General features: G+C 39.1%; 1 protein-coding gene across 8 annotated transcripts in view; it reads left to right on the plus strand.

Annotated features, from left to right (window-relative positions):
• KHDRBS2 (KH RNA binding domain containing, signal transduction associated 2) overlaps nucleotides 1-20,614 on the plus strand; it is a 650,326-nt gene that overhangs the window by 419,401 nt on the left and 210,311 nt on the right. For all 8 annotated transcript variants that reach the window (XR_008444592.1, XR_008444587.1, XR_008444588.1 and 5 more), the window contains one exon: nucleotides 1,647-1,842. Coding sequence is in view for 1 of the 8 variants with exons in the window: in XM_054024593.1 (XP_053880568.1) it covers nucleotides 1,647-1,842 (196 nt within the window). In the remaining 7 variants the exon portion in view is untranslated. The remainder of the gene's footprint in view (nucleotides 1-1,646; nucleotides 1,843-20,614) is intronic.

Genomic DNA, 20,614 nt, shown 5'->3' on the forward strand with positions numbered 1-20,614 from the left:
TTTCAAATGTATATGTCTAGAGTTAGACACGTAAATCCATTACGTCATTGGAGCTGGGTCAGGCCTGTAGACACCTAAATAGTAATGGCCTAATTTTTAGAGGTGCTGAGCACCTCCCCCCATTATTTTTCAAGTGTAGTCCTAACTATTATAATAATGATACTTAGCATTTGCAAAGAGCATTTCATTGTTGAATGCATTAATTAACCGTATAAGAAGATCAAGAACAAATTGTGTCAAACCAACCTAATAGCTTTCTAGAGAAATGGTCTGAAGTAAAAAGGATGAAATTCAATAAGGACAAATGCAAAGTGCTCCACTTAGGATGGAGCAATCAGTAACACACATACAAAATGGGAAATGACTGCCTAGAAAGGAGTACTGCGGAAAGAGATCTGGGGGTCATGCTGGATCACCAGCTAAATATGAGTCAACATTGTAACACCATTGCAAAAAAAGCAAACACAGAGGGTGACCAGACAGCAAGCATGAAAAATCGAGACAGGGGGTGGGGGGTCATAGGAGCCTATATAAGAAAAAGACCCCAAAATCGGGACATCTGGTCACCCTACAAACACATTCTGGGATGCATTAGGAGTGTTATCAGCAAGACCCGAGACATAAATCTTTCACTCTACTCCATGCTGACAAGGCCTCAACTTAATTATTGTGTCCAGTTCTGGGTGCCACATTTCAGGAAACGTGGACAAACTGAAAGAAAGTCCAGAGGAGAGCAACAAAAAGGACTGAAGGTCATGACCTGTGAGAGAAGTGACCTGTGAGAGAAGTTTGAAAATTGGGTTTGTTTAATCTGAAGAAGAGAAGACTGAGAAGGCAAGTTTGGTGGAGAGTCGAGGTTTCCCACACTCAACCACAAGCACAGGGCTAAAGCAGCCACATTTCAGGAGGACACTAGGAAGTCGGGGATATGGTTGGTTGGACTCAGGTATGCATGCTGCAGTGTTGACGCTGGAGCCCTGGGTTTGGGCCCAGGTTAGAAAATTGGTAACCCTAGGGTTGGCAACCAGTGCAGATGCTCAAGCCCCGGGTTCTCTAACCCAGGGTCGACTGACTTGAGTCCCTCTAACTGAAATGAAATTGAAATGTAGACATACCCAATGTGGGTTAAACCTGTTTGCCAAGTTTCCCAGCAGTAAAATGAGCATCATAATTATGGCCCACCACCGTAAAGTGCTTTGAGATCTGCAAGTGAAAGGCCTCATTCTTCCCTCACGCTATTTTTACATCACTGCAACTCTACTATGGAATAAAAACAACAAGGAGTCTGGTGGCACCTTAAAGACTGACAGATTTATTTGAGCATAAGCTTTTGTGAATAAAAACCTCCCTTCTTCGGATGCGTAGCACTATGGAATGAAATTACTTCTGATTTGCACCAGAGTATGCAAGAAGGGAATCAGGTTCAAAAGTTGTTAGGTCTGTGCAACCTATTACCTTTTCATGAAACCTACTGACATATTCCTATTTGCGCCATTTTCAAATGTATCCTAAAAGCTCTTAGTAGTGTAACTCTCAGGTGTTGCTAAAAACTTGAGGTATGTTAAACTGTGATAAGAGAATAAGAGCCTTTAAAATTGGATAACAATTATGTCCTCACCTCAAGTACATATCTTTGTTTCTCTTAGAGGACGTGGGGGTGCGATTCCTCCTCCCCCACCTGGGCGAGGTGCCCAAACACCTAGAGGGACACCAGTGACACGTGGAGCACTCCCAGTTCCTCCTATAGCTAGGGGCGTTCCGACCCCTCGAACAAGGGGAACTCCAGCAGTTCCAGGCTACAGACCACCCCCTCCTCCAGCACATGAGGCCTATGAAGAATATGTAAGTAACTATATGTTTTGATAATTGATATGAGCCAAACTGCTTTGGCAACTTGCAGGTACCTCTATATTTGAGGACACTGGGTAGGTCCAATAAATGCCTACTCTGTACCACATACCCTTCACTGGTAGTTATACACTATGCATGAAAAACTGTGATTTAAGTGACTGGAATCATTTGATGGTATCTTTTAATTTTACAAGTATCAGCTATGGGTAGGAATAGGCTGAGTTATCCCAATTACCTTTATATTTTCATGTGCGTATGTCTTTGCAAAAGTTTAATATAAATAAATGGAGATGGGGAAAAGCACACAAAGTTATTTCATCACTATTTTCTAAAAGACTGGCCTCGTGTTGTGAAGACTGATATTCAGTGTTGTCTAAGCATTTAATTTGTGCTATGAGAAACATGCATTCACTTGTCTAGTTAAGCTGCTTCTACCCCCTTATAGGATGTTACGTATATAAAACACTTAGGAATTCTTGACAAAAGGTGTTTTTAAAATGTGTGGTGATTGTTATAGCATGCATAAAGCACTCTAAATATGTGTGCTGATTTCCAGAAATATAAAAAAGAAATCCAGTTGAAAACATATCTGGTCTAGTTTTTATAATTCTAAAAAATCCTAAACTTTCAAAGAGGGCTTTTGAAATAACACAAGAAAGGTAGGTGCCTAAGAAAAGAGCAATATATTTATTCAAAAAAGCATATAAAAGAGAATACTTATTGTAGGTTAGTTCTTAAAAAATAGAAGACTGTGCCTTTGTGGAAAAAAATAGCAAATTTTGTGTATACTTTTTATGCTTTGGATTACTGTTATTTCGTGTTATAGTTTATTGTTTTCTCTATTTGTATTCAAAATTAAGAGTGTCATGGGTACAAGAAGGACAAATGCAAATTCAAACAATCATCAGGAAAACTGAGGCAATAAAACATATTTAATAAGGTATTGAAAATAATTATGTCGTAAACATAAGGTCTTTCAAATGATCCTTGTTAATGTTACCTCCTGAAGCTATCACCATAACAACAAACATTCAAATAGAGGGAAAGTATTATTAAATATAATGTCTGACTTTTTTAAACTCCAGTAATTAAAAATGTAATATGAACATTCCGTCCCCATCCAGTAGTCATGATATAGAATTATCAGTAGGTGAATCAATGAGAAAATAGTTTATATACAATTTAGAAATTAGAAAATCTCTGAAATCAGAGGATGGAAATGTGGTAAAAGATATTCAGTGACAAAACAGTTTACCAGTATCTCATGCATTTTTAGAGTCCAGATAAGCCACAGCCCCTTCAGTCAAGGTGGAAGACTATGATTCTGATTACAAGTGAGAAATGAGGATCAGTTCTTTGTGTGATAGTAAATATACATATTCCACAGTTGGTGAGAGAACATCCAGTGCACATATTGGAGAATTTTCTAGTCTGCAGTATCTAATAGGGCAGTGCATGTGCCCATCTTCTTCTTGTGCATTCCGGTTGAGGATATAAAGGGCAGCATATGGGGTCTACAAAGAGAGGTAGTACCAAGTCAGAACAATTGCACTCTTTGAGTAGTACTTTCACTGGTCCTCCCTTTCCATCCAGCTCTCACTTCTGGCTCCAAGTAGCTGCTTATTTGTGTCAGCAGCCACACCTCAGGACACCGCTTTGACTGGTGGGCTAACCAGTTAGAAGGTAACCATGAGGGGAAATGTCTTTCCCCAGCATACTAAGTGTACTTTGGCCAACAGGGTGATAGAGACCTCTAGGTTGAAGGGCAGGAAAGGCACTGCAACAACATATTGTGAAATGCGTACGGCTTGGCAAGGCACAGCAGACATCAAAGGCTATCCACTGCAGCTAATGAAGTTGCCAATTTTTGCAACCTTTTTTGCCACTGGTCTTCAACTGCAGCAACTGGGAGTGTGAAATTGCATCTGAGCAATGGTCTTTGCATTTAAAAATCTTCACAGGCAGGCATTCATGCATCATTAAATAAGAAAGTCCTGTTACAATGGGCAAATGGTGAAGTGACAGTGTAGCCTGTGTGACATCTGTTCATGACCTTTCTCCTCGCAGATCAGACTATACAGCCACAAGAATACAGGAGATGCCATGATGTCATTGTTGGATATGACAGATAGCCATGCCCTCAGATGCAAGCACAATTCTGACTCGTGACACTGGGTCTTATGGCAGCTTGCAAGTTCTTCAGCCCACAGGCAAGGCTCCACTTCCAGCAGCTTCAGGTCTGTCTGTCGTTGGTCTACTCCCCAGGCAAACACCACCTGGATAAGATGGTGCGTCTCCTTCTGGAAGTCTTCCAGTCACTGGACTGGTGGAAGGACCAAAGCAATGTGTGCAAAAAAAGACCCACACAGTTCCAATTCATCCTCAAGGACCATAATCACAGAGGCCTCCACCTTCAGGTGGGTGGCCAATATAAGCAATCTCATAGAGCAAGTCTTAGGGTCTATAATTCAGATGGCTTTGAAAACCAATGTTCTAGAACTCAGGGTTGTACACAAGGTATGTGTGGCCTTTCTTCTGGACATTTGCAGTCAGACAATCCTGGCCACATCAGACAATATGGTGGCAGTCTTCTACCTGAACAGCCAAGGGGGGAGGGGGCTAGAGGTGAGGACAGATTGCTATCATTGTGTCAAGAGGTCATCTAGCTATGGTACTTTGCCATAGAACACAGCATTATCCTGACAGAGGTCTTCCATCTTCAATCTATCAGTTTGTCATAGTTCCCATATTCAGGTATGCATGGGGCAATTCATTTAAGTTGCCGTGATCAGAGTGCCAGATCAGCTGCTGTTGTCCAGCACTCTGTCCCAACCTCTTACAACATTTCTCTTAGTGTGACCCTGTAGGAGATGGCAAAATAAAATGAGCTCTTAGAGTACTTCAGTTGTTCAGCATCACCTTTACTGATGAAGCCTGTGAGAGAGGATTGTATTCCTGTCATTTTTTCATTAAGACAGTTAAGATTGCTTGGTTGAAACTTCAGTTTTTATCATTTGCCTGAAATATAGTGGTAAAATTAATAATCTTACAATATTTAAAAACTAAGGTGAGACTTTTGGAGGCTACTCATAGTTGGCTTCAGGTCACATTGTGAAAGGCATTTGGCTGTGGAGCTGCCTTTTACCTCCCCTGACTCAGAAGCCATGTAGGAGCTGTGGTCTTAGTTGTCCTTCTCTCAGCAGATGCTGGTTGTTCTTCCTTTCGTTTTGTGAAGAGCTATGATCAATTTCTGACTGAAATCTAGAATGAGATTAGACCTGCTTCATTACTCCTTCCTCCCCCCCCTTCCCCCCCCCCCAAAGCCAGCAGCATTGGCCAATTTCAGTTTCAAAGCTAAATAAATCCACGGCTTAAATTTATCTTAATATATCCAAGTTTGATTCGAATTTCCACTCTTGGACTAAACAGGGAGGAGTCCGCAATATGTCGGAGCAGATCCAGTGCCCATTGAAGCCAGTGGAAATCTTTCCACTAACTTCAGTGTATGTTGGATCATGTCCTTAATGCACCATTTCAGCTGAAATGAAAGCACAAAATTAATTTACTCTACCAAGTTTCCACTCTAATTAAAGATTAGATGGTAGCACATCAGACTCCCCTGTAAAATGTTCTCTTGTCCAAATAATAAATATGTCTCGTGTAAGGCTCTTTCCGCACACCCAACAAATGGTTGAAAGCAATTTATTCTTTAGCATGATCTCCTAGTTGAACTTCATCTGGTGCAGACATGTCCTAGGTGTCAATATTTTTTCTTTCCTTTTATCTTTAGAACTAAGTAAATATATCTCTTGATAACTACAAAAGATATAGCTTGTTTATCTTTTGGAATGAGTGCAAAACAATGCTTTTCAGAAAGTCCCTAAAAAGAACCACAGAGAATGAGATAGATTGTGCTTTTAATGTCATGCTGTTCTTCCACTGTGATGCACATTTCAAGCTATTTAAAATGAAAGAAAGCAAATGTCACATTCAACTGTTTACTCTAGGCTTTAATGGTTAATTATGTATTTCAATAGTTTTCAAACAAACTGGAACAAATATACTACTGTTTATTCACTAGCAGCACAAGCAATGAATAGCCTAACAATAGGAGACACATTGTCACCTTTTAACTTTATTTGAAAAGAACAGCTAATATTCTTATGTGACTATGATTCCCAAACTTTGCTTGTGGAGGCTTTTGCTTAATATTTAAACTAAAGCCTTTATGGTTTTGAAATCATTGTATTTGCCACAACCTAGAGTGTGGATAGAAACTGAGTGTAAAGACCTTTACTTCATTAAATATTTGTATCCAACTCAGTGCCTTAACTGATGCATTAAATGGAGATATTGATGCCTGATCTTGCCTACTTTTGAAGTAAATTGCAACATTCCCTATGGATTTTGATGGGAAGTGGGGTCAGTTGAGGAGAAATATTTTTCAAGTCAAATATATTTAAAAGAATGAAAAAGATTGAACACAATGATATACAAATCTGAATTAATTTTACAAATTGTAGACTATCATTTTCATAGTCCATTTGTTTCTGTGTCCATTCTGGCTGTTAAAAATGATGAAAAATTTACTGAGACCAAAGATTACCTGAATAAACTGAAATTTTAGACAAGGGAATCTGCATGACTGACTACCATATTGATTAAATATGATTGATTAGCTATTATGCCAAAGCACTTACAGAGCTAAGCTATGTTCGACTAATATCTGCTGTGACTTAAAAAATCAAATTGTATTTTTACTGTAATAGCAATAAATAGTGTGATGATTATATTATCAGGAAGAGTATATGTTGGACTTTAGAAGAACATTATGAATGATAGTTTCATGGAGGTAAAGAGATCAAGCTAAATTCTTTTGTTAGTTATATTCACACCAGTGTCACCGAAAGAAGAATTTGGCTAACAGATGTAACAGATAGATTTACTTCAAACAAACAAACACATAAAAATAGAATTAAGAAAAAAAGGAAATGTACAGCTCAGCAGTGAGCCATCAATGTCTAAGTACCTGCAGTATTAGAGGTTTCATGCTGAACTGTGTAATGTCCTGGTTTGGGTTGAGATTCCAAATTCCTTATCACACAGAATAATGCCTGTTAGGAGCTTTCCCTTTGCCCCTCCTGTGGTTCTTCTCATGCAGACAGAAAGCAGAAGACCAGAAGTCCAAAGTACAGGCAATGCAATGTTTATTGGGGTTAGTTTCAAGCAAGCCATAGCTCTGACACCACAGAGCCTTTTCCCAGTGATCCCATTCTCTATACCCCCCTCCTTCTTAGTGCGCCCAAGTATACCTACAATGCATGTCCCTGGTTACTTACAACTTATGGTCATATTTTGTTTTGGAGGGTCATCAGTCTGAGGTCTTGGTACCACCTCTTTTGTGGGGAGGGGTAAAGAGTGATGTTGTGTTCTGGCCAAGGCCAGAGTTTTCTTTGGCTTTTCGTGTTCCATATACCTTCCTCTCCATCTCCCCTTGCCCCTCCTAACTGGTTGCTTGACCTGGGTTTGAGAGAGGAGTCAGGCAGCCTTCCAGCTAAAGTGTTACTGGGTATACTCCCACCATACCCAGTAACACTTTAGCTCTATTCCTTGTCTCATTTCACCCCACCTGCTTGTGGGCAAATGTAATACACTGTGTCTGTGATCTTTGTTCACACATAATAAGGATAATAGAGTATCAAAAGTCAAACCCAAAATTCTGTCCTAGGCTAACAAGCAAGCCCATATACTAACAATACAAGTCCATGGGACTGCTCATGGAATAAGGTGTCAATTAATTTGAGTACAGATACCTGAATCTTCACCTTCATGAATTTGTCATAGCCTTAACATCCTTTTTAAAATAGACCTTGTTCAGTGAACTTCTTCGTTTGAGACTAATGATTATTTGTACTTCAGTCACAAAATTATATAATAGTCGTATGTCTACATCCCTGCCACAAGAACTCAAAAATATTTTTAAAAGTGAAATCCTAACTATTTCCATCCATATTTTTCAAAATGAATACCCTTCCTGACTGAGACATTAGATGCAAAATTTCTAGCTCAAGGATTTCATTTTTTCCCCTGCCAGACATAATTTAAAAGAAAATGCTGATACAGCCTTATAGGGCTAATAATGCTAATACAGCAACAGCCTAATAAATATTCATATTCTTGTATATAGATCTATATGAAGGGCAGCTCTGAATAGAATATTTGGCCTTCACTTAGTCCTCTATAAAAACACACATACTATACATCTATATAACATAATATACCATTTGTTGACCAAACACAATCCAGCTAGCTAATAAGAGTGTTATGAACAAAAATAGTTTTCCAATATCCATTAGTTGTCAAACAACTGATCACTTAGCAATTTGCCAGATAGTAAATAGTCTGTATACAAAGCTATTTTTTGGCACTAATTGGCAAAACACTATCACGGCTTTGTCTCAAGCCAGTTTTCTGCTTTTTATGATAGGGTTACTTGCAAAAGCTTGGATGGTCCAGAAATGAGGATGTTCATTTCAAACTTTATCTGAACTTTATTCAAGAAATAAAATTGTAAGGCTATTGTGAACAGGCTTTCTTTGGAAAGTTCCATTTGTACGTGATTTCAGTAGGGATGAAAAAATCACACAAATAGTGTTTCTTACAACATTTTGAAATTTTTCATCTGGTTCTAGATCATGCAGAGGCACTAAAAAATGTTAACATAATTTTGGACTATAAGAATTTAAGGGTTATCCAGGTTAATGAGACCAAAAAGGACACAGACACACACAGTAGAACCTCATTAATCTGCAATAATGAAGGAACCCCAGTGTAGATTGCTGATGCTTGCAGACTATGGATGCTCACAGATTAGTGAGTACCAGCATCATCAGACAGTTAGGCAACCCCAGGTCATTATAGAGAGCCAGGGAAGCGACTAGGCCCATCATTAAAGCTTGACATCACCCACCCCAATCCTGATACCACCACATCAACAGAATCTTACTGGTGTGTGCTTCAGTGAACTGCAAACCAAATGTCCATGTTCAGGGGCAGGTTTGCAGTTCATTAAATTGCAGTTTAAGGGAGATTCTAGTATATAATACAACCATATTGCTGATTATATAAGCACACACAGTTCTTCCTTACACATATAGTTAATGGGGTCTTACTGCTCTGTGTGTTATGTTTACTTATGAATAATATTTACTGCAGATTAACACTACACTAATACAACATAAATTATAGTTCAGGAAACCTATTGAATTAGAGCATTTATGGACTGTTGTTACGTATGGACTATGTAAGAAGTGGAGGTTTTAAACATAGAAGGTTGTTTCCTTTTACAGAATGTCTTTATCATTTATGGATCATATATGTTTGGCACTGAATTTTGTTCATGATTTGTTGTCATCTAGCAACTTTGGAAAAGCTTCTTATGGAACAAACCCCATTTTAACCAATTACCAGTATATATTGAAGGCAAAGGTGTTACAGAATGCACATTTACTTCATTGTTTGATGAAAGAAAGTGCTGACAGGCCTTTTAGCCAATTGCCTCTAAAAATGAACGTAATGATCACTCAGGCTAATCACAAGAGAGGAAAGAATATTTGGTCCAATAAAAGGCCTGATAAGTATAGCATTTTTTCTGTAGTCACTTTTCTCCCTGAGTGTATGTAATTCATTTGCAGCTGTGGGTTTCAGTTGCATTTAAAAGATAGCCTTGCACTTAGAAAGATGGGTATAGTATGTTACTACTATGGGTGCAGAAATCCCATTCTCTGTGCTTACAGTATGCTAAAAAATTTTCTGGCGTACAAAACAAGCTGAAAAATCTAATATTGTCTGAATTTTCACCCCCACACACCACCTCTCCCCCAAACACACACATACATAACAATGCTTACGTGGGTCAAGATTTCAGAATACATCCATATATATTGACATAGATGTACGCACACCTGTCTGTCTTATCTATGTCATATGTATGCTCTGATCCTGCCAGCTAATCCATTTGGGAAGACCCTTATGCCTGCTGGAACCCCACTGAAGTTAATGAGGTATTATATGGGCACGGGGGTATGCTTGCAGGTTCAGGGCTATAGTGTCTGTCTGTCTCTGTATGGAAAAAATGTAGAAATGTAAAGTGTTGGAGACAAAATGTTTTTAAAGGAATAAAAGGGTTCATCAAGACAACATTATTGGCTCTCCTTTTCAGCTTTTTGGCAGTTATTTATATTTTCTGTGTATCATCCTTGTACCAATGATATTGATGCATGTTGTCATTTTCTGAGGATACTGAAAGTGCTTAGTCCTTTACAAATAGAGAGAAAGAACAACTGCTTGATTAAACTAGGTTAGATAATCTCGATTATGCATGTCCCATATGCTCAGGTACGGAGGGAGTTAAGAGTTCTTGCTGTTCTTTAATCTTAAATGGTTAAGCTGCCCTGCCATTCCCCTGTGATTAGGCTTGATGGTTTGAAACAGATTATTTTAATTTCAAGCCCCACCTGCCTTTTTAATTGAAACGTAGGCCTGTGATTCAGCACACTGTTAAACTGAGCATAGCTGCAGGTGGATACAAAAAAAATCTGTTTTTCAAACGGAACCATTCAATGGTAGTTGACAGAGGCCCTGTGAAGGGTGAGAATCTTGCTAAATGATTAATGAGCTCAGCTCCTAATATTTTGCATGTATCCCAAGTTACCAACACTTTAGAAAGCTACCTACTTTTGCTGGTACTATCTAATTTTACTCAATTGTATAGAGTAGCACTAGTATTGCATATTTTAGACAGGAGCAATGGGATGAAATTCAGACTGAGAATTTAGGATAAATATAATGATAACTTTGAAAGAGAATGGTAGAAGTCCCATCACTTGGGGCTTTTAAAACTAGACTGCAAACCACTAGAAAAATGTTCAGGAGAGAACAATTCTGCATTTGCAGGGAGAAGGATTGGATGATGTGGTGGGTCTTTTTAAGCTTTAACTTCCGTAGTTCTATCAATCTTTGTTGCTTGTGTTAAAGTATTTGTGTCATTCCGGGAAATGTTATAAACCCACTGCCAGATAACTAGTTTCATATGGTTCTCAAGTATATTCATTTCTAAAATAATCTGAGCTGTTATATTTTACAAGGGCTGCAGATTTAGTGTATCTTTTAGAATTGCAGTAAAAATGTTGTGAAAATTGATCTTGTTATAAAACTTAGCACCTCAGATTTGACCTGAAGGCCTCTTAGCGACATGAGTAATCAGTAAAAGAGGAAGATTCAGGGTAATGGCTCTGAGGCAATAAAGAGGAAGATTGAAGAGGAAAAATTCCTCCACACAGAATTTCTTTCACCTGATGAGAAGATGGTTGTCCAGTATTTCAGTAGATTCTACCATCACTTTGGCTGCTATTGCTGAGACATGGCTAATATTTAAAATACATAACATTTTGATGATAATTCTGTTACTTTTGTAAGTGAATGTAGTCAGATGAATAGTGCCATACTGACCTCCCTGGAAAACAGTTTTCTCTATATCCCCCAGAAGAGCTACAGCAAAAATAATTTCATTTCATTATTACTAATGTCTGGGCCCAATCCCGCAAAGTACTGAACGCTGAAATAAATAAGAGGTGAGGACATTCATCAGTCATAGCATTGGACCTATTTTCCCAATAATGTTCTTCAGTGGCAATCTTTAATCTTTGCATTCATTCAGTCCTTGAACTCTTCTAGAATGGCCAATAAGGGTCTGTGATGAGAACATTTGTCCATTAGGAAATCAGCTAATTCTCACCAAATGACTGTCAAATGTTAATGATTTGACCATAGGCGACTGAGAACACAGCTGCCTTGAAGTGGAAGGTTCCATATCAAATTATCACTCCTCTAAACTCTCTAGTCTCTGATCCTTGTGTTTTAGGACTTGCCTACACAGGGACATCCAGTAAAATTAATCTGAATTTACTAAAGGTGTGAATTTGAAGTGGAGTAATTAAACTGCATTAAGTCTCTGTGTAGATACTGTAATTCATACTTAAAGTGGATTTAATTTGGTTTATCTTAATTTACTTTGGAAGTGAATTAAACTAAACTGAATTAAAGCCACTTTAATTCTGAATGAATACATCCTCTTCTACTTCAGGGCCTCCTGCTTGCTGTACAGGGGGTGGGGGAAAGAGGTATACTGAAGACATTTTTCTTAGAGATCAACTATGGGACCATTATTTTTGGTAAATATATACATTTATTCACTTATGTAGACATTTATAAATCAGAATTGTGATAACGTTATAAGTAATTAAGAAACTTACTTAATGGATGACTGCGTTTTTTCTAAAAAAACAATTCTTTTAAACTTTTATTTAATTTGTTCCTTATGGTCTTCAGTTTAATGTGGCTCTGCCTAGTTTTCTTCCTTGTATTTTTGGAAACATCACTGAACACCTATAAGAATAGGGTATTATACTTCTGAAGCTTATGTCTCTGTAAAAGAGACAAATATATTTTTGATCATATAAGTCAACTGCATATATTGAAAATAAATTGTTAGAGCCCAGTCCTGTGCTGTGTGGGCACAGTTGGATTGCTACACATACATAAAGCCCCATTGACTTCACTGGGACTCCATGAGGGTGCAGCTGCCCACTCAAATGCTAGATAATGTAGGACTGGGGCTGTGATGGGAGAATGATGGATTTAAAGAAAAGGAAAATATTTAGAAATCAAAGTCATCTTCTCTTTTGTACCAATTGTGTTACAATATGTTGGTATTAATTAACATCTGGTCAAATCTGCTGCCCACATATATGATAATAATATATACTCAATATAAAACATTCTCAAAATGATGCATTTTTGTTAATTGCATATGTAGGTGGTTAAAATTATTTGCAGACCCCAATATATTTGCAAAGTTTTAAGTGTCTATAAAAGTTTATAATGTTGTTTTGATTTAGTATGGTGACTAGAGAAAACTGGAAAATAAAGACTCTAAAATGGAATATTAATATGGTAGTCCGAAAAACAATATTTCTGAGTACATGTAATAAGATTACATACAACTAATCACATAACAATACAGCTGTAATATGGCAGAGTCTGCCTGTCTGATTAGAAGACAGCCACTGGTAGTTTATCAGAAAGCTAGACTTTAGGAAGATAATAATGATAGTAACCCAATAATTTACCTCCTGTATATAGTTCAAATGTATCTAGGTTCTTTGAAATCAGAAGTCCTAATGTAAGGCAAAAGGATGCCCACCTGAAATTATTATTGTGTGGTCTAGACAAAGTATGGGAGACTAAAGGGCCCAGGCTTCAATGCAGGTTAAACCACCAAAATCACAGCCTCAGATTATTTATGTGGAAAAAATAATTAAAACAAAGTGTCTGAAAATCTGATGCTGCATCTCAATCTACCAATCCTGGGGAGGGAGGATTACAGACCGCAACCATTTCACAGTTAGTCTATTTCTGCTCAACAGTCTTTTGCACTTTCTTCTATACCACCTTCTGCACACGTAACACCTTCCCAGAATTGGTCTGTAAAACCACTACTGGTTCCCCATTCAGATTCCTCTTGAATCATTTCTATTGTGGTGCCTATAAGAAATTAGCCAACTGGAAAATGTTTGCGAGAGGGTCAATAAGGGATCAAGTGTGTGTGTCTGTGTGTGTGTGCGCGCGCGCATGCACACAATATATTTATATGTACATACACAATAAAACAGTAAAATATGTATCTAACTATGCCAATTGTCTTAGATTATGGTAATATCAGAGGTAATGAAACCAATCACCACCTTCAATCTACAGTTTATTTGCGTGCAAAAATTTCATTGGACGTAATGACTCAGTGATATGAGGGCATATGCACAGATGGCAGATTACTTGGCCCAGCTGCCACAGTTCTTCAAAGGTTGATTCAATACATATAATTAAATACAAACTCCCCAAGAACAACCCACACACAAATCAAGACAACCAGCACACACAGTAACCCCAAATATACAATAATCCTCACCACAGCATACATGTCTTATTCACACCCACACAAATCAACACAAATCTCGCAGTCCAACACACACACCCCCAACCATCCCTCATACTTGTCATAAAACCATAAATTAGTATTTAATACAAAACAGAGCAAACAGCCAGCATGCAATATTTTGCTTTTTTGTTTTATATATCCCCCCTGCACCCTTTGTATATATCTCTGTTTTCTAAAAAAAAAATTAAGAGCCTTGGCACAAACAATTTTATCTTTTTATGTGTCTGTACAGCACCTGGCTTATTTTGGATATAGGTATATGTGTTCAAAGAAACATGGTGGTCTATATTCATCTCACTTCACATTCAATTAAATGGAGTCGTACCAGGCAGGAATTGGCCAAATGTCAAGGATTTTAAATTGCCATTACAAATAATTGGTGTGTGTCTTGTGAATAAAGTTCAAATTAATTATTTCCTTTCTATCTAAAGCACGTTTACAAATTGTAAGCTATGGGAGTGTGGCTAAAATCATCCCTTAGAAACAGCATTTTATGTAAAATCTTGTTAATGTAGATCTTAAACATAAAATGTATTAAATTTTCATATATTTCATACAATGAATGTAATTAATAAAATGGATTACAAAAGCAACACAAATCCCAGTTTAAGTAAAACATAATCAGTCATTACATGATTCCTAAAGATCTGGATCCAGTCACAGTGAGCCATTTGTAGGAAACAGACAGATAATGTCAGACTGAGTTGAAGGAGCTAATCCAGGAGATCCAGTTTACATTGTGGATGTAAAACAAATACATCATCAAAATCTTTACTAATAAAGGACAGCATAGTTCTAGGCTACAGTTGAATATATAGAAAGTCAACTGAAATCCACAAAGTAAGTATTCTACTCTCCAGAGGAAAAGTGATCCAGACCTAGAGTAAAATTTTCAAAAGCACCTAAGTAATTTAGGCTCCTAAATCCCAATTTAAAAGTGACTTGGGGACTTAGAAGGCCAAATTCCGTTGACTTTCAGTGAGACATAGGCTCCTAATTCCCCGAGTCAGTACTGGACATGGGACTTAGGATCTTTGTACATCTAAATATAAAATTTTTGTCACAAAACTTTCTATAAAAATAGAGGTAAATTTTTTGGGGGAAAATCTATGTAATTTAGGAGCTTAAGGCTGTGTCTACACTGCCCAGCAGTTCAAACTATGAGGGTGTGAATAGCAGGGTACATTAAAATGCTGTGCTGTAAATCCTGTGTGGACACTGCAGGTGCAAACTGAAAGGTTCCTAGTTCATATTAATGTAGTCTTGTTTGAAGAGGTTTACATTAATTCAAACTAGGAACCTTTTAATTTGCAACCTCAGAGTCCACACTGGGCACAAAAGTGACTTGGGCATTTAAGAGACTATGTCTCACTGAATCTCAAAGGAATCTAGTCTTCTAAGTGCCCAAGTCAGTATTGAACATGGGACGTAGGACATATGTACTTCATTTCGGGCTATGTGGGTGTGAACAGCAGTGTGCACCAACGTGCTGGACTGTAACTCCTGCATGTGGATCCTGTGGGCACAAATTAAAAGGTTCCTAGTTCGTGTTAATGTACTCCTCTTCAAACAAGACTACATTAATGTGAACTTGGAACCTTTTGGTCCGCACCTGCAGCATCCACACATGGGAGTTAAAGTTCAGCACTTTGATGTTCACTGCTATGTACACCCCCATGCTCAAAACTGTTGGGCAATATAGGTAGGCATAGCCTTGTGCTCCAAAGTTACATAGTTTTTTTTTCCTCCAAATTTTACCCCTGTTTTAATAGAAAATGTTGTGACAAAAATTCTAAATCTAGATATAAAAGAAGATTCTATCTACTTGGAAAAGCCTACCACAGTCTTAGGAGGAAAGCTCATAAAAATTCCCAAGTAGGAAGTACCGTCATAACTATTTCTGATCAGAGGGATTGAGACAAAATACTGCTTAGAAATAAATAGATTTTAAAGGTATCAAGCTGCTGTTTCTCCCAAATCTCAGCCCAGCCACAGAGGTGAGCAATTAATCTGTGGTGTTCTGAAAAAAAAATATTGTGGCTAAGGAACTGAAGCCTCCATTTCCTAATTATCAAAATTCATTCTTTTTTTATCATAACTCATATATATTCCGGCATCAGAGATAAGCAGCCAGAATACTTAACACTATCCCAGTAACTGCTTAACGTAAATTCTGTGGAATAAAAGTAACTAACAAGGACTAAAATGAGTCATTGTGTGTAATAACTTCCCTACTTTGTTGACATGTTCCTTAACTCCTTCCTCTAGCGGGGGAAGGTCTTGATGTGTGTATTTGGTAACATGATGTTCTTTCACACAATGTGTCCTTGTTACCACTGTGAGAGTGGATGAATGCTTTATATTAAATCAATTAGATGTTAAGTGGGTGTAGTTAGAAACCCGAAAATTATCTTTGGCAGGAGCATAGCTTTAATTCTTGCTCAAGTATTTTCCTTCTCTTCAAAATGATGCATTCTGACATATAATTATTTTGTTTTTTGGTGAATGGTCTTGATTTACTAAAAGTTCTGGTTAAACTTAATGTTAGATTGAAAGCGTTGCTACAGGAATTTTTCTTTTCTTCTTGTATTATACTGACTTATTTGTCCTTCTAAAATGAGAATGAAAAAATTGTGGATATCTTTGTTAACCAAGTGTCTTCTCTATTATGCTTACTATATTTTAGGATGCCTGATACAAGCACAGAATTACATGACTTCTTCATGATTTTCATACTCAAAAAGGTTTCAGAGGGGTAGCTGTGTTAGTCTGTATCAGCAAAAACAACAAGGAGTCCTTATGGCACCTTAGAGACTAACAAATTTATTTGAGCATAAGCTTTCATGGGCTAAAACCCACTTCATCAGATGCATGGAGTGAAAAATACCCAAAATGGATTTTCAAGATAACATCAAATGCATTAGCAAATAACAGGGCAGTAGCTTCAGTAATCAAAAACTTTGGGTAAGGAAAGAAAGCATAGAAGAGACAAATAAAATTTAGAAAAATATTTAAAAACTGCTGAAATCTCACAGGACACATAAGATCAGACAATGTATAAGTTGCCCACCACTCATTATCCCTGTAGGGCTGTATGTTCAGATACAGAAATAATATAGAGGTATAGACCTAAATATTCAACACATTATGTGTTTACAGTTGGTATGTTGCTTGTGTCTATATTCCATCGTCTGAGCAGGGATTTAGAGGTACAAGCAATTTAATGAGGTGAAAATCCATGAACACAGTGTTGTAGAGCTAGAGCAGCACTTTGAAAAATGAGGCGGAGACCTGAGTGTGAACAGCTACACTTCTAGGTAAGCAAATTACATTTTCAAAGAAAATTACTCTGCTGGGCTGGGTCAAGCCTGGGCTCCAGACATGCCCTTTGGTTGGGCCTCTCGCAACACAGCCCAAAACATAATGTAGTCTCTGAGTCCTTCCTACAAAAGACTCAAAATCCTTTGGCAGCTGAGAATGGTGGGGCAGATTCCAAGCCCTCGATGAAAAATGAAAAGTGAATACAACAGATTGTGTATATTTATGAAAGAATCAGGAGAACCATGGATTGAGATTTCCTCTTAGATATGGCTATGCCCACGTCCATGGTCTGGAAACTAGCACTCTGTCTTTACTCCTGCCTACAGCTCCTCTCTCAGCTTCCGGAACCACAGTATCCTCTTTGCAACTCAGCCCTCTGGCTAGGTCATTATCTGTGTCTTCGGGGGAGGGGTGTGTGTGTGGAGGTAATCTCTGTCCAACAGTCCAGACACTTCCCCAGTGGCAAGTGGGGGGACCCAGGCCCACCCACCACTCCAGGCCCCACCAGCCCGGGACCCTTTAAATAGCGGCCTCCTGCTGCTCCTCTGTAATCTCCTTCAATGCTGCTATATTTCTCTGGGCCACTTCCTCATGGCCCTAGCACCTTCTTCACCCTTACCTCAAAGTACTCAGCTGCTCAGTCTGAGCTGCCAGCCAGGAGCTCCCTCTCACTCCCCTGATCCCTGCTAGCAGCTGCTCTGTTCAAGGTGCTTAGTTCTCTCAGCCTTCTAATGGCGCAGTCCTTACCCACTGGGCTCCCAGCAGCAACTGCCCCTACTCGACCTCTACCGTCAGCTCCCTTTTATCTGAGCCTGCAAGGCCTGAATTGGTTGCTTCCTGCAACCCCTCCCTGATTGGCTGTGCTTCATGCTGCCTTTCTGACCTGCTTGGCCATTGCTCCTTCTGGGGCAGGGCATGATTAACCCCTTCTATTCCTGTGTGGGTTAGGTACCACATCACAGTGCCCTTTCCAAATATATGATAGAGACCTAGGGGGCCAATGTGCAGCAGCTTGTTCTGTGCACAGAGGGTACATCTCCACTGGAATAAAAGATCTGCAGCATGGTTGTAGCTAGCCCTGTTCAGCTGAGTCAGGCTTGCGGGGCTTGAGCTGTGAGGCTAAAAATTGCTGTGCAGATGTTTCGGCTCGGTCTGTGTCACAACCCAATGGCCTCCTCCATCAGGGGTCCCCTGGGGAGGCAGATCGGCATTGTATGTTGCTAACGCTGTTGTAGGCATTGCAAGGCATTTTGGGAAGGGTTAAAGGTGTGAGTGTGGAGTGAAATATTCCTTTGCAGGTTGTGAGAGGCCGAACGGGGAGGAAGAGGGAGACAGGAATGGGTTAACTCGACGCTCCAGCTAGGTCCAGCAGAAATAAGACACTGACTCCAGCCCAAGGCCACAGCACAAAACTGAGTCTCAGCTGCCTGCCAAGACAGAAGGGGGCCTGGATTCCAACCCCAACCAGCCGTGAGAAAGGAGGCTTCAGCTGAACAGACCTACAGGAGCTGCGAAAACTAGGGAGACAGTGAAGGCCAGCAAGGGGGAAAACAACGGTTTTTGCATCCCAAACAACCGTTTTCACGTCCCTGAAGCTGGTGTGTTTTGGGAAAGCTGAGGAAGCCACAGAAGGCCAGTTTGGACTGGTACAAAGAAAATGGGGGACAGAGGTCTGTGAACGAGATGCCCCCAAGAGACCGCAGGACTTAAAACCCTCCTGGGAGCTAAAGCAACTTGGAGATCAACAGCAGACCCTGGACCACCTGTGCACAGGATAGAACTCTCGTCCACCCTTCCCCCTCTTCTTCTTAAGTTACACCCAAGCTTGGCCAGCCTTGGGTTTTGCGTGTGTGAGTATGAAAGTGGGTTAGGGAACGGTCACTAACGCTTCCTTCCTTCCTTTGAGTGACATGGGGAGCCCCCGCACTCACCACTGTCATTTTATTAATAAAGCTTTAAAACTTAGACCCTTGGTGTGCTCCTTCATCTCCTCCCCTAACGATCCTGCAGTCTCAGCCTGATCACCTGATGCCTCAGGCAGATTGGTAACAGAAATCTGTCACAGCTGGAGCCTGGGCTCTGGGACCCTGCCCCCTCACAGAATCCCAAATTTCAGGCCCAAGCCTGAGCCCAACCATCTACACAGCAATTTTACAGCCTCACAGCCCAAGCCCTGCATGCTCGAGTCAGCTGACCTGGGCCAGTTGCGGGTGTTTAATTGCTGTTTAGATGTACCCAAAATGTCTCTGGAACATAAGATGTAAACTTCACACTAATTTTTCAACCTGTCCCAGAGAGAGTTCCCCCCAGGATCCAGGTACTTCCTTAACTTGCAAGTTTGGCCCTATTATCTGAAGTGATCTTGTTAGTGTGGGCAAGTGCCCTTCCAGTGAGACAAATGAGACAACTGATATCTGCTACTGAGAAATATTTTATTGCCTATATATTAATGCAATGCAGCTGTAATTGATCTATACTAATTGATATAATGTTTCTAGGGTTTAAATTAACAAGAGAAATACGTCTAAAGCAAGCCAAAGTTCAAACTAACTCATAAGATTACAACTGTTTATCCTTTACAGTCCTTGAAGAGGTTCAATTGTAAATAAATGTAAACACCAAGACTTGTGGAACCAGCTTGAAGAGGTCAAACACTCAGGAGTTATATTCATTACGGGGAGAAGAAGGGGAAATCACATCATACAGCTTTCAGGAAAGAGGCTTGTTGATCAGAACGTGAATGTAGAGATTATTTCAAAGCATGTCATTCACCATATAAATTGCCCTTGTGCTTTACTTATGCAGAAGCATGTGCTGCATTAATGTAATGACATAATATTCTATCAATTCTAGAAGTTATAAAGTGAACCTATATAGCTAACTGACTCAGCCTTACAATGATGATCATGTCTGGATGTGACAATAATTTCTTGGCTCAATAATAAGATGATGTGATTTCACATGTCATGCTTTGTGTGTATGAGTAATAATCCAATATATTGTAAGAATTAACCTGTTTCTGTGTAATATATAGGAGCTCTTTGAAGGTTGACCACACTGAAAGTAAATGGGACTGTGCTCCTAAAACATTTAGACACTTTTCAGCATCCTACCCAAATCATCATTTACCCAGGGAAGACCAAAAGAGCTTTCTTCCTCTTCAGTGATTACACTGTGAACTATTATTATTATTATTATTATTACCATAGCACCTAGAAACCCTAGTCATAGACCAGGATCCCATTGTGCTAGGTGCTGTACAAACACAGAATAAAAAGACTCCCCCATCCTAAAGAGTTTACAATCTAAGTAACAGCCTATCTTATCTCTATTCTGCTGTATAGAGATTCTTATAATGCCATCATCCCTGTAGTATCTGAGCTCCTT

Source organism: Malaclemys terrapin, chromosome 3, assembly GCF_027887155.1.
Source record: "Malaclemys terrapin pileata isolate rMalTer1 chromosome 3, rMalTer1.hap1, whole genome shotgun sequence".
Lineage (NCBI taxonomy): Eukaryota > Metazoa > Chordata > Testudines > Emydidae > Malaclemys > Malaclemys terrapin.